Genomic DNA, 22064 nt, shown 5'->3' with positions numbered 1-22064 from the left:
GGGAGAGCCCCCGAGTAGGGTGGGCCAGGAGCAGAGAGTTAAGTCCCTTGTTTCCCAGCAAGAAGTTGGCCACCAAGTCCCCCAAGGGCCCTACTCTGGGGGGCTAGTTCAATTGAGACACCAGAAAAGACCCAGAGCTAAGGCAGGCCCTCAGCATCAGGATCCTTCCTAACACGCAGGTCCCCAGCCAGCCTGAAGGGCAGGAACCATAGACCACAAGGGCCCTCAGTGGTCAGCTGCCTGCCGTGGTGACCAGAGGAGGGCTTAATCAGTGGCTTGTTCTCTGAGCGCTCCCCAAGGTTTCCCAGGCCAAACCACTGATCACAGGGAAAAGGCTGCAAACCAGAGCTCGAGGAGCCTCTCCTAAACTTCCTGCAAGGGTCTCTGCTGCCCAGATCTGCCTGCCAATTCCTGGAGGCCTCACTTGTCTCAGGAGCAGGACTGGGGCACCAGGCCGAGGGCCAGGACAGCTGCTGCTTTAGAGCTGAGAGCCCAGGTCACAAGGTGTCCTTCTGGACCACTGACACAGGTCATCACTGTCCTGTCCGCTGACCTTCCAGAGACATTTCCTAGCATTACCCAAGTATGTTTGTGAAGCTCATGTTGGAAGCATGTGAAGAGACTCCCTCTCAGCCTTGCCTCCCACAACAGTCTTGCAAATGAGTACCTGAAGCAGCTGAGGTATTCTATTTCCATCCTGACTAACCTGGGGTTGGGGGGCTCTGACTGTCCTCCCAGTCTCCTCCCTACCTGCATCTCTCTCCTTTACTCTGCATCTAAAAACCAAGACAACCCGAAGCTCCTCCCCCCACACCACCCAGTGGAGGGCCTGACCCACTTACCCCCTTACAGAACCATACCATCCATCTGTGTTTTCATTCACTTTGTGTCCAGGTGGAGGGTTTCTTAGATTTACCGCCACTGCCCGCCCCCGACATTCACACACAGACACACAGTGGGCACAAGCAGGCAGCCCAGTTCTCTTTATGCATTGCTTCAAGCCCTAGCAATGAAGGCAACAAATGGCTGGATAGAAGGCATTTGATGCCAGTGAGGAGGATGGTTCTAGAAGGCACAGAAGGTTGTGTGCAGAAGGGAGTGTGGAGGGAGCGGCCACCTGGAGCTGGAATGCCTGGGAAACAGGCGAGAGGGTCCAGCCCATGTCTTTGGCTCATGCCAGGATATGCAGGGCCTTATCAGTCTGGGCATATGGAAGGTGTGGGGACAGGTAGGTCCAGGGCTGAGACTTTCCAGACAGGTTTCCTTTAATGCTAACAAGAGTGCTGTAAAATCCTCCCAGCCAAGGGGAATTGCCTGGCGGCCCAGTGGTTAGGACTCCGTGCTTTCATTGCCAAGGGCCCGGGTTCAATCCCTGGTCGGGGAAACTAAGATCCCGCAAGCCATATGGTGTGGCCAAAAAAACCCAAATCCTCCCAGCCCTGAAGTGTGGAGAAGTGTCCAGGCATGTGTACTGGGCAGGGGGAAGCTGGAGCTGGGTGCTCCCTAAAGAACACAGATAGGGTGTTTAAGGGGCAGCGAAGCTTCCAAACAGCCTCCTATTCATTCAGCACCTATTTACTGAGCACCTACTAGGTGCAGGCATGGTGGTGAGCACTGAGGACACTGACGTAGCAGGTCCTTATCCTTAGGAAGCCCATATTTTCATGGGAGACACACCAGTAACAGGTGGAATCAATCAACTGTGGAAAAGGTTATGAGGAAGGTTTGCAGAGGGCTCTTTGGGAAACCAGAGGAAGGATCCTTGACCCAGGCTGGCACAGAGGAAGGGGGAAGGGAAGGAGAGGTACTTGTGGGTGAAGAATGTGGGAAGGGTGTTTTAGGCAAAGGGAACTGTATGAGCTTAGAAACAGTATGCATAAGTCAAAGAGCTCCAAGCGCCTTTGTGGAATGTGAGTGGGGTAGGAGAAGAAGTGGAAAAGGGAAATGAGGATGAGGTGAGGTGTGGGAGGAGCCAAATTTCAGGGATATCATCTCCAGGCTGCAGATACATTCTGAGACACTGGGTTGAAACCTGGAAGGCTCTGTAGAGCCTCTCACAGCCCTTTTGACATTGGAACGTAAGGTCTTTCTTCCTGTCTCCCTCTCTGTCTGGTTATAGACAGAAATCTGCCCTGCATACTGTACACAGGTACAGTATGGGGCAGTATCAAACCCTGGCACTGAGTTGGGACACCAACCCCCCCAACTGCTAGACTGATCTCTCCTGCGCAGCACATACTCTACCTGACTCCTGACCCACAGGAGACTAATTCAGGAGGTAACAGGTGGGAAATGGGAGCAGAGGAAGCTAATCCCAGGGCCAGGGAAGAATGAGAAGTATTGATAGTTAGGACTGACAGATTAAATACAGGACACCCAGTTAAACTGGAATTTCAGATAAATCAAATATTTTGTGGGACATGCTTATACTAAAAAATTATCCATTATCTGAAATTTCAATCTAACTGGCATCCTGTTTTCATTTTTTTTTTTAAGCATAGATTGGGTTTCTTTTCTTCTTTTATTTATTTGGCTGCGCTGGGTCTTAGTTGCGGCACACGGGATCTTCACTGCCACATTCAGGATCTTTAGTTGAGGCATGCGTGTGGGATCTAGTTCCCTGACCAGGAATTGAACCCAGGCCCCCTGCAATGGGAGCGCAGAGTCTTAACCACTGGACCACCAGGGAAGTCCCTGGCATCCTGTATTTTTGTTTGCTATATCTAGCAACCCTAAGAGTGGCGTCTGCCTGCTTAGTATCAGTGCCTCAGTAAAAACCCAGGGAGGCAGTCCAGAGAAGTGACTGTGGGCACAGTCTGTCCTCTCGGAGAAAGAGAGTTCCTGGCGAGCCTGCTTCCCTGGGGCAGCCATGTCCACAGTGTTACCTACAGATGCTACGGCTCCAAAGGGCTCCAGCTGGCAGAGGTGTCACAGAGGAAAGACATGGAGGCAACAAATTACCTTATTCTAAGCCTCTTCATCTCCATGCCCACCGCCACGGGTCAGGCACTTGGTACCTTTTAGTAAACCGGTCTCCTTGTATCCGGCCTCTCCCCTGTCTAGTTTATGTTGCACAGTACTCGTCATTCTTCCCAGAACCTAAATTTAATTTTCACTTTCTTAAAAGCCTTTAGCTTCCACCAGTAGCCACTGATAAAGACCAACTATTCGGCCTGGCATTTCAAGCCCTACACGTCTGGTCCAATGTACTTGTCCAGCCTCATTTCTCTTGAATCCAGTAACACTGGAGTCCCTGGTGTCTTGCAAAGAGATCTTTAACTTCCCTGCCTTTGCTCATGTCCCCTTCCTCACCTGTAGAAATCTTTCAAGGCTGAATTCAATGGTAATTAATCTTCTGATGCCATCACTTCCATGAAGTTTTCCTTGACCTCTACCTATCCTCCCCCTCCTGCCCTTGTCCCCAGCTAAGTTATCATCTCTAAGCTTCTACAGCACTTTCTCTAGACATTTCGTATAGTCCTTATCCTGCACTGCATATTAATAATGTGTACATTTTCCTCTATTACTAGATTATAAAGTCCTTGATAGCAAGCATGTAGTAACCCAGTACAGTGACAAGGTTTGCTGAATGAATGTAACAAGAAGTCGCACAAGAGGCAAAGTCTACAAAGCAATATCAACAATTTTATGATGCCGCCCACAGGCAGACATTGAGAGCTGGAAGCTTAATCCTATTCCCTTGTGAAAAGCACTACAGTGCAGGAAATCTGTAGCTCTGCAGATAGGGCGGACTGTCCTGCAGAAAAGCCTCTCATGAGAGAAGGGGCCAAATGACTGAATCTAGGCAGGCAGAATACCCACTTTCAACCGACAATAATCAATGAGAGAAATGTCTAACCTTCTGCTTAAGCCATTAACAGAACTGTGCCATCCTCCACCTGGGAACCAAAATGTTCAGTCAGAACTTCCCACTCTCCCTGTACCCCTCCAACCTTGTGCTAACCAGCAATGCACTGTCCAGACAGCAAGGAGAAACGCACTTAGAAATCACTCTTTTCTACTTTCATGGATTGAAATGAAACAAATTTTCAGTGGAAATGAACAACTGTCTCCATTAAGCTCCAACCGATCTTTCCATTTTAAAGGTTTGAAAGCATAAGATCTAAGAAAATAGGCTGAGACTTACTCGTTTCAATTCAACCAGCTCTCAGGAAAACCAAGAAGTCCTGGAATCCCTGGTTAGGAGAGAAGACTCACCAACCACCCCTGCCCCACTCCAAGATCTGGGGGGCGCACAGGGCCACAGAGCTCAATTCTTCACATTTCCATCTCCCAGGAATACCCGCACTCAAGGATAAAAGACAATAAACGTGGACTAGCTTCAAATTGCAAGGCCTCAGTGACCTACTGTGGCCAGGGTGAGTCAAGAAACCACTCAGGCCCTGAATCAGTAAGAGCTGATGGAAAAAGCCACACCTTCGTCCTTCCCAGCAGAAGGATCAACGAAGGTTGGAGGAACACTGAGTCTGCTCAGAGCCTCACCTTGACTAAGGAGCAGCGCCCGCATGTTTGTCCCAACAGGGGCTGACTTTCAATCAAAGCTATCTTTCACTCCTTATTAGGACATCATATTAATTATCCTATTAATGGTCTATTTGTAAATGTAAAGGATCATTGTGCAAGTAACAGGCCCACTTACAAAAAACTTTTAAATGTAGAAAAGGGGGGACTTCCCTGGTGGCGCAGTGGTTAAGAATCCGCCTGTCAATGCAGGGGACACGGGTTTCAAGCCTTGGTCCGGGAAGATCCCACATGCCGCGGAGCAACTAAGCCCGTGAGCCACAACTACTGAGCCTGTGCTCTAGAGCCCACGAGCCACAACTACTGAAGCCCATGCGCCTAGAGCCGGTGCTCCTCAACAAGAGAAGCCACCACAATGAGAAGCCCGCGCACCGGGACGAAGAGTAGTCCCCGCTCACCACAACTAGAGAAAGCCCACGCGCAGCAATAAAGACCCAATGCAGCCAAATAAAAATAAATTTTTTAAAAAATATTTTTTTTAAAAAAAGGGCAAAATCACCCTTAATCCCACCACGAATAATGCTAGACTTTTGGTAAATTTTCTCCCAGTAGTTTTACAAATATAATCATAAGGTATCATATTACTGAACTGCTTTATAAAACTAATACCTTTCCCTAAAAACTTTTAAAATCAAATACATGCAAACATTTTTTTAAAAAAATCAAATGATACTTTCAATATTTACTGGATTATCTTTACTTTCCAAAATTCTAAAACAGCAAAAATCAGGCTACTTGAAATCAAAATTCAATCACTTGCCCCATTAAACCAACAGTGATAACATAAGGGATTAACAATATATTCAGTAAATTACATCACTCTTTAAGATTTTTGTGATGTGGACCGTATTTAAAGTCTTTATTGAATTTGTTACAATGTTGCTTCTGTTCTATGTTTTAGTTTTTTGGCTGCAAGAGGCACGTGGGATCTTAGCTCCCTAACCAGGGATTGACCAGAGATCGAACCCACACCCCCTGAATTGGAAGGTGAAGTCTCAACCACTGGACCACCAGAGAAGTCCCTACATCACTCTTAAGGTGTTAAATCAAGTGCTAACTGCTACCAGCTCAATTTCCAGCTAAACTTTATTTTTTGGGCTGTACCGCTCAGCTTGCTGTACCGCTCAGCTTGCGGGGATCTTAGTCCTCTGAGGACCAGGGATCGAACCGGCGCCCTTGGCAGTGAAAGCACAGAGTCCTAACCACAGGGAATTCCCTCCAGCTAAACTTTAAATCCTCTTCTAAATTGTCTCAATGGCTTATCTGTTTGGGCGTTTCACTCTCCTCTGGGTAGGAGGGTGAGAAGAATTTGAATAAACTGAACAAACAGAAAAGTATTAGAGATGACTTAGAAAAACTACATAAATTTATTTTTATTTTTTAAAATTAATTATTTTATTTTTGGCTGCATTGGGTCTTTGTTGCTGCGTGCGGGCTTTCTCTAGTTGCGGCGAGCCGGGGCTACTCTTCATCGCAGAGCACGGGCTCTAGGTGCACGGGCTTCAGTAGTTGTGGCGCATAGGCCCAGTAGTTGTGGCTCACGGGCTCTAGAGCACAGGCTCAGTAGTTGTGGCGCACGGGCTTAGTTGCTCCTCAGCATGTGGGATCTTCCCAGACCAGGGATCGAACCTGTGTCCCCCGCACTGGCAGGCGGATTCTTAACCACTGCGCCACCAGGGAAGTCCTATTTTTCCTTTTTATTTTTTTCCAAGATATTTTTTTTGACATGGACCAATTTAAAAGTCTTTATTGAATTTGTTACAGTATTGCTTCTGTTTCGGTTTTTTGGCTGCAAGGCATGTGGGATCTTAGCTCCCTGGCCAGGGATTGAACCCACAACCCCTGTGTTGGAAGGCGAAGTCTTAACCACTGGACCACCAGGGAAGTCCCAAAACCACGTAAATTTAGAGACAATGGGGAGGACGTAGCTGACGTTTTAATCCGTATCTATCTAGTTCCCCCCTGCTTCTAGAATCGTGCTTAGCATGGCCTCACTCTGACTCTACCTCCCCTGCTGCCACTGACCTGCTCCTCTTGCCAACAGCAAGCTAAACTCTACAGCAGGGTCAGCAAACCTTTTTCTGTAAAGGACCATATAGTAAGTATTTCAGACTTTGAGGGTTAAAAGGCCAAACTGAGGATATTACGTACGTACTTAAACAAGAGAAAAAACAAATTTCCACAAAATTTTTATTGGTGAAAATATAATAATTGGCTACAATTTTTGGTAACACAGGTCTACTAATAAGAATGGATTTAGGGTGGCAGGAATAACATTTGCAAAGTTGGGGCTCCCTTTCACCAAAATTGGTTACGAATGTTCATCTGTTAATGCTGATTCTGTAATAAGCTTTTACTTATTTCACCTTTGAAAATGTCTTTTCACATAGACTGACAAACGCTGATATCATTCTACAAGCATGATTTTAATTGAGCATATTGGTCTTAGAAGACATTTATAGAATTCTATTAGTGTCTTGATACCTTTTTTTTTTTATATCTTTATTGGAGTATAACTGCTTTACAATGTTGTGTTAGTTCCTGTTGTATAACAAAGTGAATCAGCTGTAAGTATACATATATCCCCCCATATGATGCTTTTAACTACTTCCGATTGAAGGTTTAGCATAAACTCATTTGCAAAGGTACATGGATTTTGAAATATGGAAATTTCCTTTGTATTCCTATCAAGATGCAAAATCACTGCTCAAACTATAATTTGTGTTCAGAAATCATATCCATGGTAGGGACTTCCCTGGTGGTCCAGTGGTGAAGAATCTGCCTTCCAATGCGGGTACGTAGGTTCGATCCCTGGTCGGGGAACTAAGATCCCACATGCTGTGTGGCACTGAGCCTGCGCGCCACAACTAAGACCTGACGCATCAACCAATCAATGAAATCATATCCATGGTAAATTTGTGTAGGGAAAGAGATCTCACCTTTGTTTTAACTTCTGGCAGCAGAGGAAGTGTGTAAGGCAGTTTGACATGACTTATGTTTCAAACGTTAGTTGTCAAAATGACTTTACTGCAACATAAGGTTTGCATATAAGTGATGTTTTGCCTTATAATTTTAGGGTGAATTCATTAAGAAACATTATCAAGTCTGCAGCAAAAGCTAATTTCCAAAGCCATTCAGCATTCAGTAATAGTGGTTGAGAATGATTCTTCTTTCAGAAAAATTTCAATCTCAGCCCTGAACTCAAAAAATTACAAGAAAACTTCACCACTGCTAAGCTATCTAGTTGTGTAGTAGGGCATGCCAGAATATTCAGCTTCTGTTTTTGATAAAAATTTATGGAATTGAGGATTGTTAAGTCCACAAGAGAGGGTGAAGCTCATCACTGATCCTAGCAGTTCAAGAACTCATGACAGATTCGAATATTTTCCACAGAGTCCCTGCTGATGAATAATACAATAACCACAGGCTTTAAACACCTTATGTTTTCATAAGCTTTGTAAATTTGTCCAATTAAATTTTTCTGCTCCACACATATTCCTACCATCATCAGTTGTAACAGGTATCAGCAGATTATACTTCAGGCCGTAGTGAATTAGTGTTTTCTTAATGTTTTTGAAAAGAAAATATCCTCAGCTGTAGTTGTTTTAAGTAGACTATTCATAGAAGCTACTTCTTCAGTCACTTCAAACGCGGCATTGACTTCATGAATAAAACTAAACAGTAGCTTCTGTTGACACATCAAGAGCCAAGAAAAACCACACAAAATCATTTGCCTTGTTTTCTAATTGACTACTGATGTTTTTCCCATTGACCTCAACATTTTGAGAAATTGTTCTTGCTGAAAGGCTGATGCTCTTAAACAAGTTTGTTTTCTCTGGACATGTTTCTTCAGCTTCTTCCCTCAAACATAATTTAATTAATTTGCTATCTGTAAATGGCTTTCCTTGCCTGGCTAACACATGAGCCACTCAGAAACTTACTTCAGTTGTAGCCTCGTTTTCATTTTTGTGAAGAAATTCTGCTGTAATGAAACAGTCTCTTTAGAATTTTCTAATTTTTCTGATCGTTGCCTTTCTATGAGTTGGGAATATTGTGACAACTACGTAGTCTGGTAATGTTAATGGATTCTTTCTGCACAGCTTTTTAATTACAGATAGCTTTGCCAACTAATTCAGCGACAAGAAAATCCACACTCCCCTGTGCCCTAAAAACACGACATTCCAAGTCCATTCTTCTCTTCTCATTTTGATGGGATACTTGGGCACTGGTAATAAAGAATAAATAAAACATTGTGGTATGCTGACACACGTGGCGCTGGAAAGACTGTCAAGTTGTAACTGTGTCACCATGATCTGTAGCGCACGGAAGAGCAATGCAGAGCAACAGTCCGGTCTCCATCAGAACTACTGAACTCTGTGGTTAAACTGCAAAAGCAGCCATAGACAATATCTAAACCAATGACCGTGGTTTCCAATAAAGCTGTATTTATGGATGCTGAAAATTAAATTTCTTTTTTATTTTTTGGGCCACACGGCATGTGGGATATCTTAGTTCCCCGACCAGGGATCGAACCCACACTTCCTGCATTTGAAGCACAGAGCCTTAACCACCGGACTGCCAGGGAAGTCCCGAAAATTAAATTTCATATAATTTTCATGTGCCGTGAAATATTCTTTTTCAACCATTAAAAATGTAAAAACTATTCTTAGTACACGGGCCATACAAAAGCAGGCAGCAGGCTAGATTTGTCATACGAGCCATAGTTTATTGATCTCTGCTCAACACACCATAGCCTCCCCTCATTTTTAACCTCCATACTTTCAATCATGTTGCTCCTGTGTCTGGATCACCCTTCTGGCTTCTCTCTGCATAAGAGTTTCTTGCCCTGCCCAGTGGTATTAATTGCCCTCTCTTCCATGTTTCCACCACACTGTGTGAATACAGCAGGTATGGCCCCACCACAGTTGATTTCAACTGCTTTGTATACAGCCAGGTCTATTCATCTTTGTACCCCTGCACAAAGCCAGCTTGTAGCAGGTGTTCAGGACGTGTTTGTCCAAGAAAAAGCAAAAGTGTTAAAGCATCCCAAGTGGCACAAGCCTGGTCCACAGCAGCTATGTACTGACCCAGCAAAACACAGACAAGCAACTTAGATGCTTCTCCTGGCAATTAAGAAATCAGTAACTTCTCTAGCTACCTTGCCCACAAAGTCTGCACAGCCTTGTTCCTCACCCTCAACACTAAATTTAAGATCTTCAGCTTCACATGCAGACTAGAAAAGCAACCAGTGGGATGGCTCACTCTGTAACTGCTGCTGAGAATGTGCAGAGATAAACAGAGATGTATTAAATTCCTTTTTCTGTTTCCTCAAACAACTAAAAGGTATTATGATGACTATTTGGCAAAAGCTGGGTACAAACTAGAGCTATATTAAGTGAAAGAAAAAAAATATATATATATAACTGGACAATTAGGTAAACTATATGCAGAAAGAAAAACTGGAAAACTACATCCAGTATTATTGATTTTAGTGGTTATCGTGGCTTTTCCAAAATTAAATGAAAGATGTACGATGCTAATAAGTCAGAAGAGTTCTTTTAAGTTAAAAGTGAACTGTGGTAAATCTTTTTGTAAAACAAATGACTATTAGAATCTCATCCTGCTTATGATTTGTAAAGTCTGATTGGATACATATGTAAAATGGTCAGATGTGAATAAAAAGGCACATAGGCAAGACAATAATGGCCTCTGGAGAAGCAACAGGAAGAGATGGTATGTGCTCGGGACTTGATCTGTGAGCCCAACAAAAAGGGGGCAACAGACAGAGCTGACAGTAGAAACCCACCCCTGACACCCTGCAGACTGAAGGTCATGGCTCTGCTCCCGAGGAGCCAGCTGCTCTCCTGGCTAGCCAGTGGTCACCGCTCATGAGACTCACACAGGGGTAGCAGAGCTCTGGCCACGTGACAGATGTACCCATATCCCTAATAAGCCACCGCTCTTCATCTTTATTACAGCTAGTCTTATTAAATCTGAATTTCATCTATTTCAAGCAATAATCAAGCTTTATCATGGAAACAGAATCTTAAAATGCGAGAAATGGTCCTGTTCTTAAATATTCCTTATTGAAATCTAACCACAATGTGATAGGATTCTGAAACTAGCAAAGGAAAGAAAAAACAAAACAAAAAAACCCAAAAAATTCCAGTCACTGTCGAAGACAACATTGTGGTGTCCAAAGGTTCAAATGACACTTATCTATAATCTACTGTTTTCCATATTCATATTAACCCTACTGGCTACTTTTTTTTCCCCATACATAACTCCTATAAAGAAATTTAGTCACAGAGCTCATAGTTCATGACTTACCAAAGATTCTTCATTTTTAAGTTTGAGGATAAAATCTTTTTTAACTTCAAGGAGAATATTGTAAGAGCAGATAAGCAGTAGATTAAGAATCCTAAATTACTTATCCAAGTGTGTGTGTGTGTGTGTGTGTGTGTGTGTGTGTGTGTGTGTGTAAAAATAAATATTTCTTACAATTTGCTGAAAAATTTTTCCTCATTTTTGAAGAGCTTTAGGTAAACTATTAGTTCTGGATTCAATGTTTGTAAGGATATACATACACATTCTGTTTTGACACCAAACATAACCCAGAAACCATACAACTTTATGACAATAACCACACTAGTAGGAGTTACCAAAAAAAATGGCTTTTTGAAAAAACAATGCCAAATAAAGCTAAAATTGGTTATTGGTAAATATTTGGACAATTATTTGTCCAAATCTTTATTTAAGATAAGATAACGTGCTATCTCCTGAAGTGATCCTGGTTTAGAACACTCCGGCAGAAAAAGCAAGCCCAGATAGTATTATTCAGGCAAACAAAATAAGCTTCTAGTGAATTTCTGCATGTGTCTAAATCTTTAAGGCAGGCTTTAATCCTATAATTGCACTTAAGCAAGCAAACACTTTAAGGTGGGGTGGAGTCACTCACAGGCAAATGATTTCAGCCCATTCTCACTGGGAAAGAGCTGATACCTGTGACATGTCCCGGCCCCAAGAACTAACAAGAACCATGAACGGTACAACGCTGGTGTTCCTGGTTCCTTCTGTCTATAATTTTCTCCTTGCCCTAAGGATCCTGGAACTGGTAAAATTGAGGAAAGTTCATGTAATCAGTGACTCAACATCACTGATTTTGGAGAACATGTGAGGGATACTGAAAACCCTGGTTCATTCCCTAAATTAGATAACACCTTGTTTCGATTCAAAGTTTTCCTGTAAACAGCTGGCCTCAAAAGCTTCCAATATGACAAACATTTTAGTATAAAGGTTTTAACTGATGTGTTATTTTGAACACTGTTTTCTGTACAACAGTCTTTATCCCTGAAAGAGTAGTTTGTTGAGAACACAAATTCATTGTCTGAGATATATAACCCGGCTGATGGAGGCTATAAGAACTGCGAATGAAGTGAAATTCGAATGGATACGGAAGAGAGGCGTGTGCTCTGAGGACAACACGGACCCACAGGCTGTTGAAGGAGGCAGCAGTGCAACTGAAAGCAGTAACCTGAGCACTGTTCAGATACTGATAAGAATAGTACTTACACTGTGCTAAGTGCCAGGCACGGTTTTAAGCACTTTACATACATTAACTCACTTAATCCTCATAACTACCCCTTGGCACAGGTATTATTGGTATCATCAGGAAACTGACACACAAAGAGGGAAGTCACTTGCCCAAGGTCCCACAGCTAGTAAGCGGCAGAGCTGGCCTTCAAACCCAGACAGTCTGGTCCTAGAGTCACTAGTCTTAAACACCACGCTGTTAACTGTGCTTTTCTTAAATGAGCTACAGGAAAAACAAGAGTAGTAACAACAAATAAGCATAAGTGGCTCTCTAGAAGCTGTTGAAAGTATGTCCAGGAGTTTTTGACAGGCCATAATTACAATACCATAAAATAAGTTACTAAAAACAAAAACAGAAATGTTAACTTCAATGTACTCTACTGGATATTTATTATTCATTTTATGTATTCATTATAAAAGTTCAATAGTAAAATCTGTTCTGTTTGGTTTTAAATAAGAAAATATAAGTACAAGTTTCTAATTTATGTTGTTTGACTTACACAAATCCTAAACTGGCAGGCTACCAGACGCTTGGCACCTCTTAGCAGTAGAAGTGAAATAAAAAAGATATAGTAATGTTCTTACCAAAATTAATAAAAGCTCAGATATAAAAACTACTACTTAAAATTTTTAAGTCATAAAACACCATGCCAAATGTTTTTATCAACCTCTTCCTTCCTAAACATAACTATCTCTCTTCAATGGGGTAGTTTTGTGAATAGGCCAAAATTTCATAGGAAGGTGGGAACATGGGTCTTCCCCTCCTCATTAGAAGTCACTTTGTTAGGACTTATGGTGGCCATATGTTGTTTCAAATACTAATAGGAAACAAATGAGTCAACTTATGAACACAAAAAGCAAACTGTGATGTAAAGAATAAGGAAAGGGAGGAAAATAAGCTCAGATATGACATGACGATACTATCACAGGCCTTAGTATCTTCTTTGTCTCCTAAATAAATTGAGCCACCAACAGGAAAAAGGTCACCTCACAGAGAACGCTATGAGATTTTTAAGTTGCTAGACTCCTTTCCATCTTCTCCTCCTCATCAGCTCTTGATACTGCTGTCAAATTCTACACACTGGCAAAGAAAAAAGGGGTGAAAGTTGAGGGATTTTATAGAGAAAATATTAAAAGTTTGTTGTGATTATTTGAATGAAAATATTATAGCCATTGATATCACTTTAAATGCCTAAAACACATGGCCTATTCTTACAGAAATGCCCATGTGAACATTAGAACAATCATCACAATACCTGATGAACAGAAATAATTCATTTTAGCAGAACAGCAACCTCTTCTACCTCCCACCCACCCTGGGAAGTAAACACAATTCATTTTATGAAGGTATTGGGAAAAGTATGCTTGTTCTTTATAATGGTTATCAATTCAGAGACAATTTAAAGTACAACTACCAACAACTAGGAGTCTCAAACTTGCTGAGTATTCACTTCTTAAAAGAATCTCCTCAGACTTACAACATGGAGGCATTCGCCTAGAATGGATACACGGAGACGAAGCCATTGAGAAGGCTGGGAAAAGGGTGCCAAGAGCTCTTCACAAACTGCAGGCTTTCCCGTGCTGAATGATGCTGCCGAGCCCTGACAGGCCATGTGTCTAAGGCCCCTCTAGTTGCAGGGACTCATATACACTGATTATAACCACCTTTTTTTTCAAAAAAATTGAGATGTAACTTATACAACATAAAAATTCACCATTTTAAAGTGTACATTTCATTAGTTTTTAGTATATTCATCATGTTGTGTAACCATCATCATGGTCTGATTCCAGAACATTTCCATCCCCCCAAAATAAACCCCATACCTATTTTCATATGCAATGATTTTACCCAAACTTTCTCCGTAGATCTCTCTGTTGCCCATGCAGGTATTTTAAGATGGCTGGCTGGGGTGAATCTATAGAGTATCTATATGGTAAGAAAACAAGAAAACTACATTGTCCAGAAGGATACTGAACGCAAATCCTTGGCATTTTTAGCAAATAGGCTAACGTAATTTTTATATATTGGCTAAGAATGGCAGAGAAACTTACATTCAACATCCATCTTCACATAACACATTAGTGTGCCCCAAAATTCATCCAAGGTGTTAAAAGAAGGGAAGACAATCTACTATGATTAGCCATAACTGTCCATAGTTGTAATTTCAAAATATAGAAGATGCATATGTGGGAAAACCTCCTTTAGTATCAAGCACAGCTGGATCAAAAAAACAAAAAACAAAATGAAAAACTTTATGATTAAGCAAATATTGTCCCCACTTGGGAAAATAATCCCTAGATCAGTTCTCTATTTAAAGTAATGTAGCTTTAAATGCAACCTTACTCTTATCAGTCTTCTAACCTAGAGTCTCTCCTAATGAGAAAAATAACCTTTAGGCAAAGGTCTGGTAGGAAAGCCTGCAGATGTGCGGTGCTCAGGCTGTTGCAGGCCTCTCATTACCTAAGTGAGCTCACGGCTTCTAAGACACACAGGAAGGAGACCTCACCTTCAGGCATCAGGGTGTTGAAAGCGGGAGGAAGTAGGTCCACGAGGGTGTCTTGCTTTTGTGCACTTATCTGGGGTGCTATTTGCAGAGAAGGAGCTCCTTTATAGAGTGTGCCCAAGATGGATTTCTCTAAGTTGCTCTCAGAGTTGTCCAGCTGCCCTCACCAATAAGCCACAGTCTTTGTAGGTTGATAGAAACCACCAGTCAAAGCAGATGCATATGGATTGTGGGGAAGCCTTCTTTAGTATCTAACATAGCTGGATTAAAACAAAAAAACTTAACCATTAAGCAAATCTTCACTTTAATCATTAATTTAGATTATAGCAAATATCAACTAGGTGCTAAAATTGAGTCTACCCTTAGCATGGGCACTTAACACTTATTAATGGGGATTTTGTGGACTTGCCTGAAGGCCACAGTGAGCTCTCAATTTCTGTCCTGCAAGAAATTAGTTCTCCTTGATAAACAAGTAAACAAGATCCAGAAATGTTTATTGGTAATTTAACTCATTCTTGCTGAGGCTGCTAAGCAATGCTTCCAATGACTTCCATTGTGCAACAAGTTGTGCTCTAGTAATGCATTTACAAAGTTACTGCAATCTGCAATAATGATTTAAATACTGTTCATTGCCTGGATTTTCCAAAACACAATCAGATGCAATCAAGTGAAGCTCATGACATTTACATAATGTATAAACTAACAAATTTCCCTCAAAGTAGCTTATCTATGGAAGTACTGCTACATTATTCTTCTTTAAAGATGCCCAGGAAACAGTCCTAAATTAAAATGACACCTGGCTAGTTGAGGGTATAAAGCACTTATCCTCTGTCTACCTATAAGAAATCACCCAGTGGCCAGAAACCTCCAAGTAACCGTCAATAAACTAGAATTTCATTTTCCTTTAATACAAGAGAATTAAGAAGTCTGAGAATCAACTGCAGGTAAAAGAATCCAAAAATGATTTAACGTCTTTGAGGTTTATATCCTCTTATAGGGTCAAAATAATGAGGTCAAAAACTTAATTTTTTTTTTTTTTGCCGTGCCGCGCGGCTTGCGCAATCTCAGTTCCTGGACCAGGGATTGAACCTGGGCCACGGCAGTGAAAGCACGAAGTCTTAACCACTGGACTGCCAGAAAATTCCCAAAACTGGGATTTTTTTGACCACACCACGCAGCATGCGGGATCTTAGTTCCCACTGAGGGTTGGACCTGTGCCCCCTGCAGTGGAAGCGCAGAATCTTAACCACTGGACGGCCGGGGAAGTCCCAAAACTGGGATGTTTTATTAAAGATGGCAGGTTTTTTGGTGACCTTTCAGCTATACACTTTTAACAATATAATTGTTATGTAGTAAAAAAGCCCAAAGTTAGCTAAATTTGTAGATACATTTCAGAATGTAAATTGTTCCAAAATTTCCCATTCTTCAGTCTGTTTTTATAAAACTCTTCTAAAATATAAGATGGACTTGTTCTAAATAAAGCTGCATTAAATTCAGTCTTTGTCAAAAAAAATAGACAAATTACCTAGCAAGAGGTCACGTGGTTCTTGTGTTGAAAAGTACTAATACATAAATACTATCATTTTACTTAGTGCTAATCAAATACTTGGAACTGTACAACAAAGGAAATTCTGATATAACCGTTATCTAAAAGGGATGAATTCCTCAAGTCTAGCACAAGTGCCGGCTACACCAATTTTCTGAAAGGATTAATTCTAAGTTTCCCTTAAAGTAAGAATATTCAACAGCTTAAAAAAAGAAAACAAACAAAATAATTATCTTTCAAACTATGTTACGAATAATCCTCTTGGATTGGGAAAAGGAGGGCTCAAACTCTAGGACTTTAGTTGTGGTATAAGAATAAAGGGCAAGAAGCAAGCCAACAGGAACACAATTTTTGCTTTTGATGGATTCAACTGTGTTTGCCAAGACTGACATTATGATGAGTGGGATTCAATTTTAATGCAAATCTCTTCTAGATTATTGCAAAATTAATGCATGTCACATAATCTCAAATAACATCAGGTACAAAAAAATACACAAAATTAACGTATAAGAAAGTTTTAAAATGTAAAAAAAATTTGACAGGTAAAAAAATACAAACATTCAAAAAAAAAAACAAGGAGTCTACATCTGTATTCAACAATGGGATCAATGCAATAGATAAGGTCATATTCAGGTTGGAACAAATTCTGGAAATTCATGCTACAAAAGAGAATGAAAAAAATGCTCGGCAGCTCAAAATTTTATAACAAATATTGAAATCAAAATTAAAATGTTCGTGTCTCCTAACCCCCAAGGAAAACAAATGGGTCCACCTTAAATAAATAAATTCAGAGCCAACAAGTGTACTCGTGCCATCATCAGTGTCCTCATGCTCCCTGCTCCTCAGACCTGAGTGAAGCTTTCCAAATCATCAAGGTTTCTGAATGCCCATAAATCTACCAAGAAAGACAACTGACTTCTATCTCTGATTTTTGGACACACACACACACACACACACACACACACACACACACACACACACACAGAGGAACAGATAATAGAAAATAAAGAGATGGGAACACCTCCAACCTCCAACCACCCAATCAGGCCTGGGCTTTTCATCTGCTGCTAAGCCACTTTAAGAGCCCAGACTGATTACTCTGTACTTACCCACAAGGAATGGAAAGACAGATTTTAAACAAATGAGCATCAAGAGGACAAAGACTCATATTAACACACACAGCTACTGACTTGTTTCATCTCTCAATTCCAAAATGATTAGAAAGCCTTTCTAATATAGACTCCATAGTATACTCAATGACAACACAACACAGAAACAGAGGTTGCTGAAACCAAGATTCACATAACTCAAAATGTTATCGGTATTTTTCTGAAAAAACGTGATCTGAGCAACCAGTGATTATAAATAAGTTCCAATAAGGTGAAGTTTGCAGATTTCCAAATCAAGACCCTACTGTTGCTTGACCACACCATTCATCTGATCACTGAATTCTCTGAGATAAGACCAGCTCACCAAAGCCAGCGGCAGGATTGCAGAAAGAACTCCAGTAAGAAAGCAATGCAAATGGCCATATTAGAAAAGTTATAGTTAACATGAGTCAGACTTAAGTCCACAAAAAGTTTCAAATGATTTCAACCAATAACAGAGAATCTCACGAAGAAACCAATACACTTCCTAAAATCGATGTTCCCTAATACCAGAAGAGTCTCCCAATGGGTCTCACTTCCATCAGTGACAAGCAAGTGCTCCTGTTGTCTACTTCTTTCTACTCCAACACATGCTTCTTGCTCTTGGTTCACCAGACAGCATTACTGTGTTCCCCTTACGGGCTGTTCAACCCCCAGCTTCCAAAATCTCCAGCAAGACTGAGGTACACTTGGGGATCCTTCTAAACTTGCACACAACTTGGGAGGCGAAGGGGATGTGGGGCACTCAAAGAGCATCAGGGAAAATGGAAACCAACATTGTGCTTAACAGGAGGGCCTGCCTCTTTTTCTCTTTCTTTCTCCCAAAGCATCTAGCACTAGGTAGTTGCTTAAAGTGCCTTGAGAGGCAATATTATAAAAAGACGACAGGGACCTACATTTAGACACAAGCAGATTCCCAGGAAGAGGCTTCCCATCTTACTGGACTCTCGTAGCATCAGCATTTGGGGCTCCCTCTGATGCCACATTTGGCTTGGGCCTGAGGACACATTCGGACCCCATCAGCCTCGGGATCCCTGACTAGGGCTGGGTCAACTGTTTAAGTGAATTCAAGCAAGAGTGACCTCTGTGGACAACACACGGGCCTCACAGACACAAAAGGCCTCCTGTGCACACTACATGGGTCGCCTGACAAGACTTCACGCTAACGGTCATTTATAAGCGGGTCTAGGGCTGGCCCCTTAGGAACTCATTCTGGTCGCATCTTAGACTTCTTATCGCCCCAGAAGTGCCTGGGATTGTGGTTTTATGGTCTGAGGAACAGTTAGGCCTCGAAGGCCCGGCCTAAGATGTGTGCACTCCGCATCCCAAGCTCCCGCCTTCCCCACTCGGCGGCGGGGACCGGGTTTCCCGCCCCTCGGCCGACCAAAGGTTGGTGGCAGTTGGAGGCAGTTGGGACCGGCCCCAGCAGGTTGGAACCGGTCTGGGCCGGGCCGGAGGAAGAAGGGGGGAGGGAGAGGCCGCCTCGCGCTCTCCCTGCGCGCGTGACTCACGCTGGCCGCTGACGTCAGGCGTGCGCGCGCGGCGGGGGGGGCTCTACGTACGTGTAGTGCTGCGGTTTCTCGGGCTGTGCCTGCAGCACCTGAGCGGTAGCGGCCGGGGGCGCCGACGAAGCTGCGGAGCCGCCGGGCCCTGGGCCCTTCGACATGGTCCTGTCTTCCTGCCTCTTCGCCGCTCCCCTTTTATTATTCAGTCTGCGCGGTCCGCGCCGAGGCCCCAGTGCGCCTGCGCCGCGCCACGAGAACGTGAAGACCCCCCGCACGGCAGCAAGGGTTGCTGGGAGTTGTGGTCCCAGGGTCGGTTGGAATTTTACCGTCAGCAGAGGGTTGCTGCCGAAGGAACGGACCACAATACCCAGGGATCCTTGCAGACGGTGTCCCGGATGCTGAGGGCCCGCGACGGTTTCTGGGGATTGCAGTCCGGCTGCGTTTCTTCTTAACTGCGGGTTTCCAGGTTCGTAGGGGAGCCTTTCCCTGAAATTGGAGCCCCTGGAGTAGAAGAGGCCCAGAGCTAGGGAGGGCCTACCGACTGCTGGGAAACGGTTCCAAGTGTAATTGCACTGCCAACAGTGTAACAATTACCTCGCCTCCATACTTAGCACACCCTGGGCTCGGTTCTGATGCCGGCCCTGAGCAGTGGGCCTTTGAGCTTCAGGCACCTGGAGTCCGCCAACATCCTCATTCCTGCAGTGGGACCAAGCTGAGAGGCGTGAAGGAAAGTCTGCCCGTTGGAAGTCAGCTTAAGAAACCTTTGATAACGAAGAGCTACACTACACAATACTCTGTTCCTGCGCCTTTGCTGAGGCGCTCCGTAAACCTTTACCAGCCCTGAAACCTGGAACTCCACGACTTGGGTCCCTTCTCAACTCGACACCTGGCTTGACCAACTTGTTTCCAGTACATTAAGGGCCAAGGACGAATTTAATCTCCGTCTAGCATAGTCTCAGGTACACTGGCAAGTTGCAGGGGCGTCGAGAAGCATCACAGTGTACAGAGGAAGGACATGGGTTTGAGTAGGGAGTGCGATTTATAATCCACTCCAGTTTCCTGCTGCGGATGCCAGCGTTTCTACTGGTGAAAATGTCTCCTACGCGCTTCCCGCCAGTTGGGCGAAGTTCTTCATAGATATTTTAACATTTGTTATTTAACTTTGTTTTCCATATTGAATCTATTTAAAACCATTGTTTTACAGACTAATTTACATTTTATTAGATAACGTTAACTAATGTTAATCTCATTAAAGAAACACACTCCGAATAACGAATAACCTTACGGGTGAAGCAGGGTGGGGTGAATGGAAAATTGTTAATGTTTTAAGACTGATACATATCTATTTTATTTTGTTACGAGTAACTTCACATCAGAAGCCAAATTGTCAGCCTACGAAGTTGAGAAACTGGTATTTCTTAAACATGTCAAATCAGTTGTTTAACCACTAGGGGCATTTGAAGATGAAAAATTCCAAAAGGACAAAAAAGTTGTGTATTGCTTTACTCCTATTATTAAATCCAAATAATTGGCATATTTGTTATCCCCAAAATACCCAAGTGTGATTTGAATGAAGAAATGTAGTTAAGAGTGCTAGATTTTAAATAAGGGTATACCATGAGCTTCAGAATAAGTGTGTACTGGTAGAACTGGGAGATGATATCATCCAAACTGCTTAATTTACAGAAGAGGAAACCAAAACTCAGAGAGGTTAAGTAACCTGTGCGAAGTTACTCAGCAAGTCTGACAGAACAGGAACTAGGACAGTAGCCTACATGCTGCATCATGTTTTGCATTGTTTTGAGTGTATTAACATTTTCAGTTGTTCCCTATTTCCTGTGTTGCTTTTCCTCCCCTGCATCCACTTAGGAAAAAGAAAAACATAGCGATAAGACGGCCAAGTAAGAGGGACAAACTGTTTCCACTAATCATCCTTAAATGGATGCATGTAAATTCATACCTAGTTTCTCCTGGAGCAGTTTTAGTTCTTCTGTAGTAATTAGCAAAACTGGGGACGGGGATGGGGGGCCCGGCGGATAACTAGACTATTTCTCCTGTAGAAAGCATGGGACAGACAGGGTTCTGGATCTCCTAGAAAAGCCTTGGAACACAAAATGGGTGATAATTCAGGAGCCCATTCCTTCTCCAGGCCATCTGAGCAGTCAAAAAAAGATGACAGGGTATTTTTCTGGTTACATCCCAGGACATTTGACAGCCTCTTACGTGAGATGTAACCAGCGCCCTGTTTCTCGGCTTTACCCAGGTTCTGAGAACAGGGCATCTTGGTTTGTCTTCTCAGTCTGGCATGAATGAAACAGCTTAATTTTTCCCCTACCCTAAGCTTTGGGCAGAAGGCAGAAAACTAAAGTTGATTGAATTATCACGTAAAAGTTTAGATATATAATAATTAAATACATACTGTGCGTGTTATGATTGAGAGGGCTGAAATAACAAGAGGAATTTGGAAATAGAGGTTGGGTCAAAGGTGTTTTTTGTCATAGCTGCTTTTTCAAACTGCATTTTTTTTCTCTCACTATTGATGGTGAGGGGGAACTCTGGCGTCAGGAGTAAATTTTTGAGATATTTGTGTTTATGTATAATAATTCTCTGAGTTGAAATCTATATGTACCTGGTTTTGCTGCTTTTTTATTTTAATTAAAATATTCGGTGAGGGACTTCCCGGGCTCTCCAGTGGTTAGGGCTCCGCGCTTCCACTGCAGGGGGCGCGGGTTCCATCCCTGACCGGGAGCCTGAGATCCCACATGCTGCACGGCACGGCCAACAAATAAATAAGTTCGGTGAACCCAGAGTAAGAACTGCGGAGTAGAATGCCCAAGGCTCTGTTTCAATTTTCTGAGCTTTGTTCGGCGGGTCTTAACCTTAAGCCTGCTTTGATATTTTATATAACTGAGTCACCTGAAAAACTAAACATTAAAATCAACTCAAGACATTTAGGCAAAGGTAGGGATTACCATTTTTATACATTTGCCCTGTTTTTTCAGAAGTAACACATTCCAGGATATACCATTAAATACAAGTGAACGTATTTAATTTAGTTTTCTTTTGTTTACTCTTTATGGACATGCAAATACTGTTTTAGAACTGACTATTCCCATTCTGGCTGTAGTTATTTCGTTCAGTTGAATTACATAATTTAAAAAATATGTTGCTTAGTGGGTTACTTCTTGTTTAAGCATTTTGAAATCACAAAGTATTTTGTGATGGT

The 22064-nt window shown here is 42.5% G+C and overlaps 1 protein-coding gene and 1 long non-coding RNA gene across 8 annotated transcripts in view; one reads left to right on the top strand and one right to left on the bottom strand.

The window, feature by feature from the left end:
- UNK (unk zinc finger) overlaps positions 1-19420 on the bottom strand; it is a 35135-nt gene extending 15715 nt beyond the window's left edge. For 2 of the 7 annotated variants that reach the window (XM_082371460.1, XM_082371461.1), the window contains exon 1: positions 18896-19116. In XM_082371460.1, the coding sequence (XP_082227586.1) occupies positions 18896-18999 (104 nt within the window). In that variant the 5' untranslated portion in view covers positions 19000-19116. Of the gene's footprint in view, positions 1-13959; positions 14063-14187; positions 14354-14642; positions 14900-18895 lie in introns of all 7 variants that reach the window. The other 5 variants (XM_082371462.1, XM_082371464.1, XM_082371463.1 and 2 more) reach the window with 5 other exon arrangements.
- On the top strand, positions 3-11021 carry LOC309618145. Its single transcript, XR_014238323.1, has 2 exons — positions 3-5580; positions 8643-11021. It is a non-coding gene; the product is annotated as an uncharacterized lncRNA (long non-coding RNA).
- Positions 19421-22064: the final 2644 nt, after the last annotated feature.

This window comes from Balaenoptera borealis (genome assembly GCF_965194805.1).
Source record: "Balaenoptera borealis genome assembly, chromosome: 20".
Classification (NCBI taxonomy): Eukaryota; Metazoa; Chordata; class Mammalia; order Artiodactyla; family Balaenopteridae; genus Balaenoptera; species Balaenoptera borealis.
This window is presented reverse-complemented; position numbering and strand designations above follow the sequence as displayed.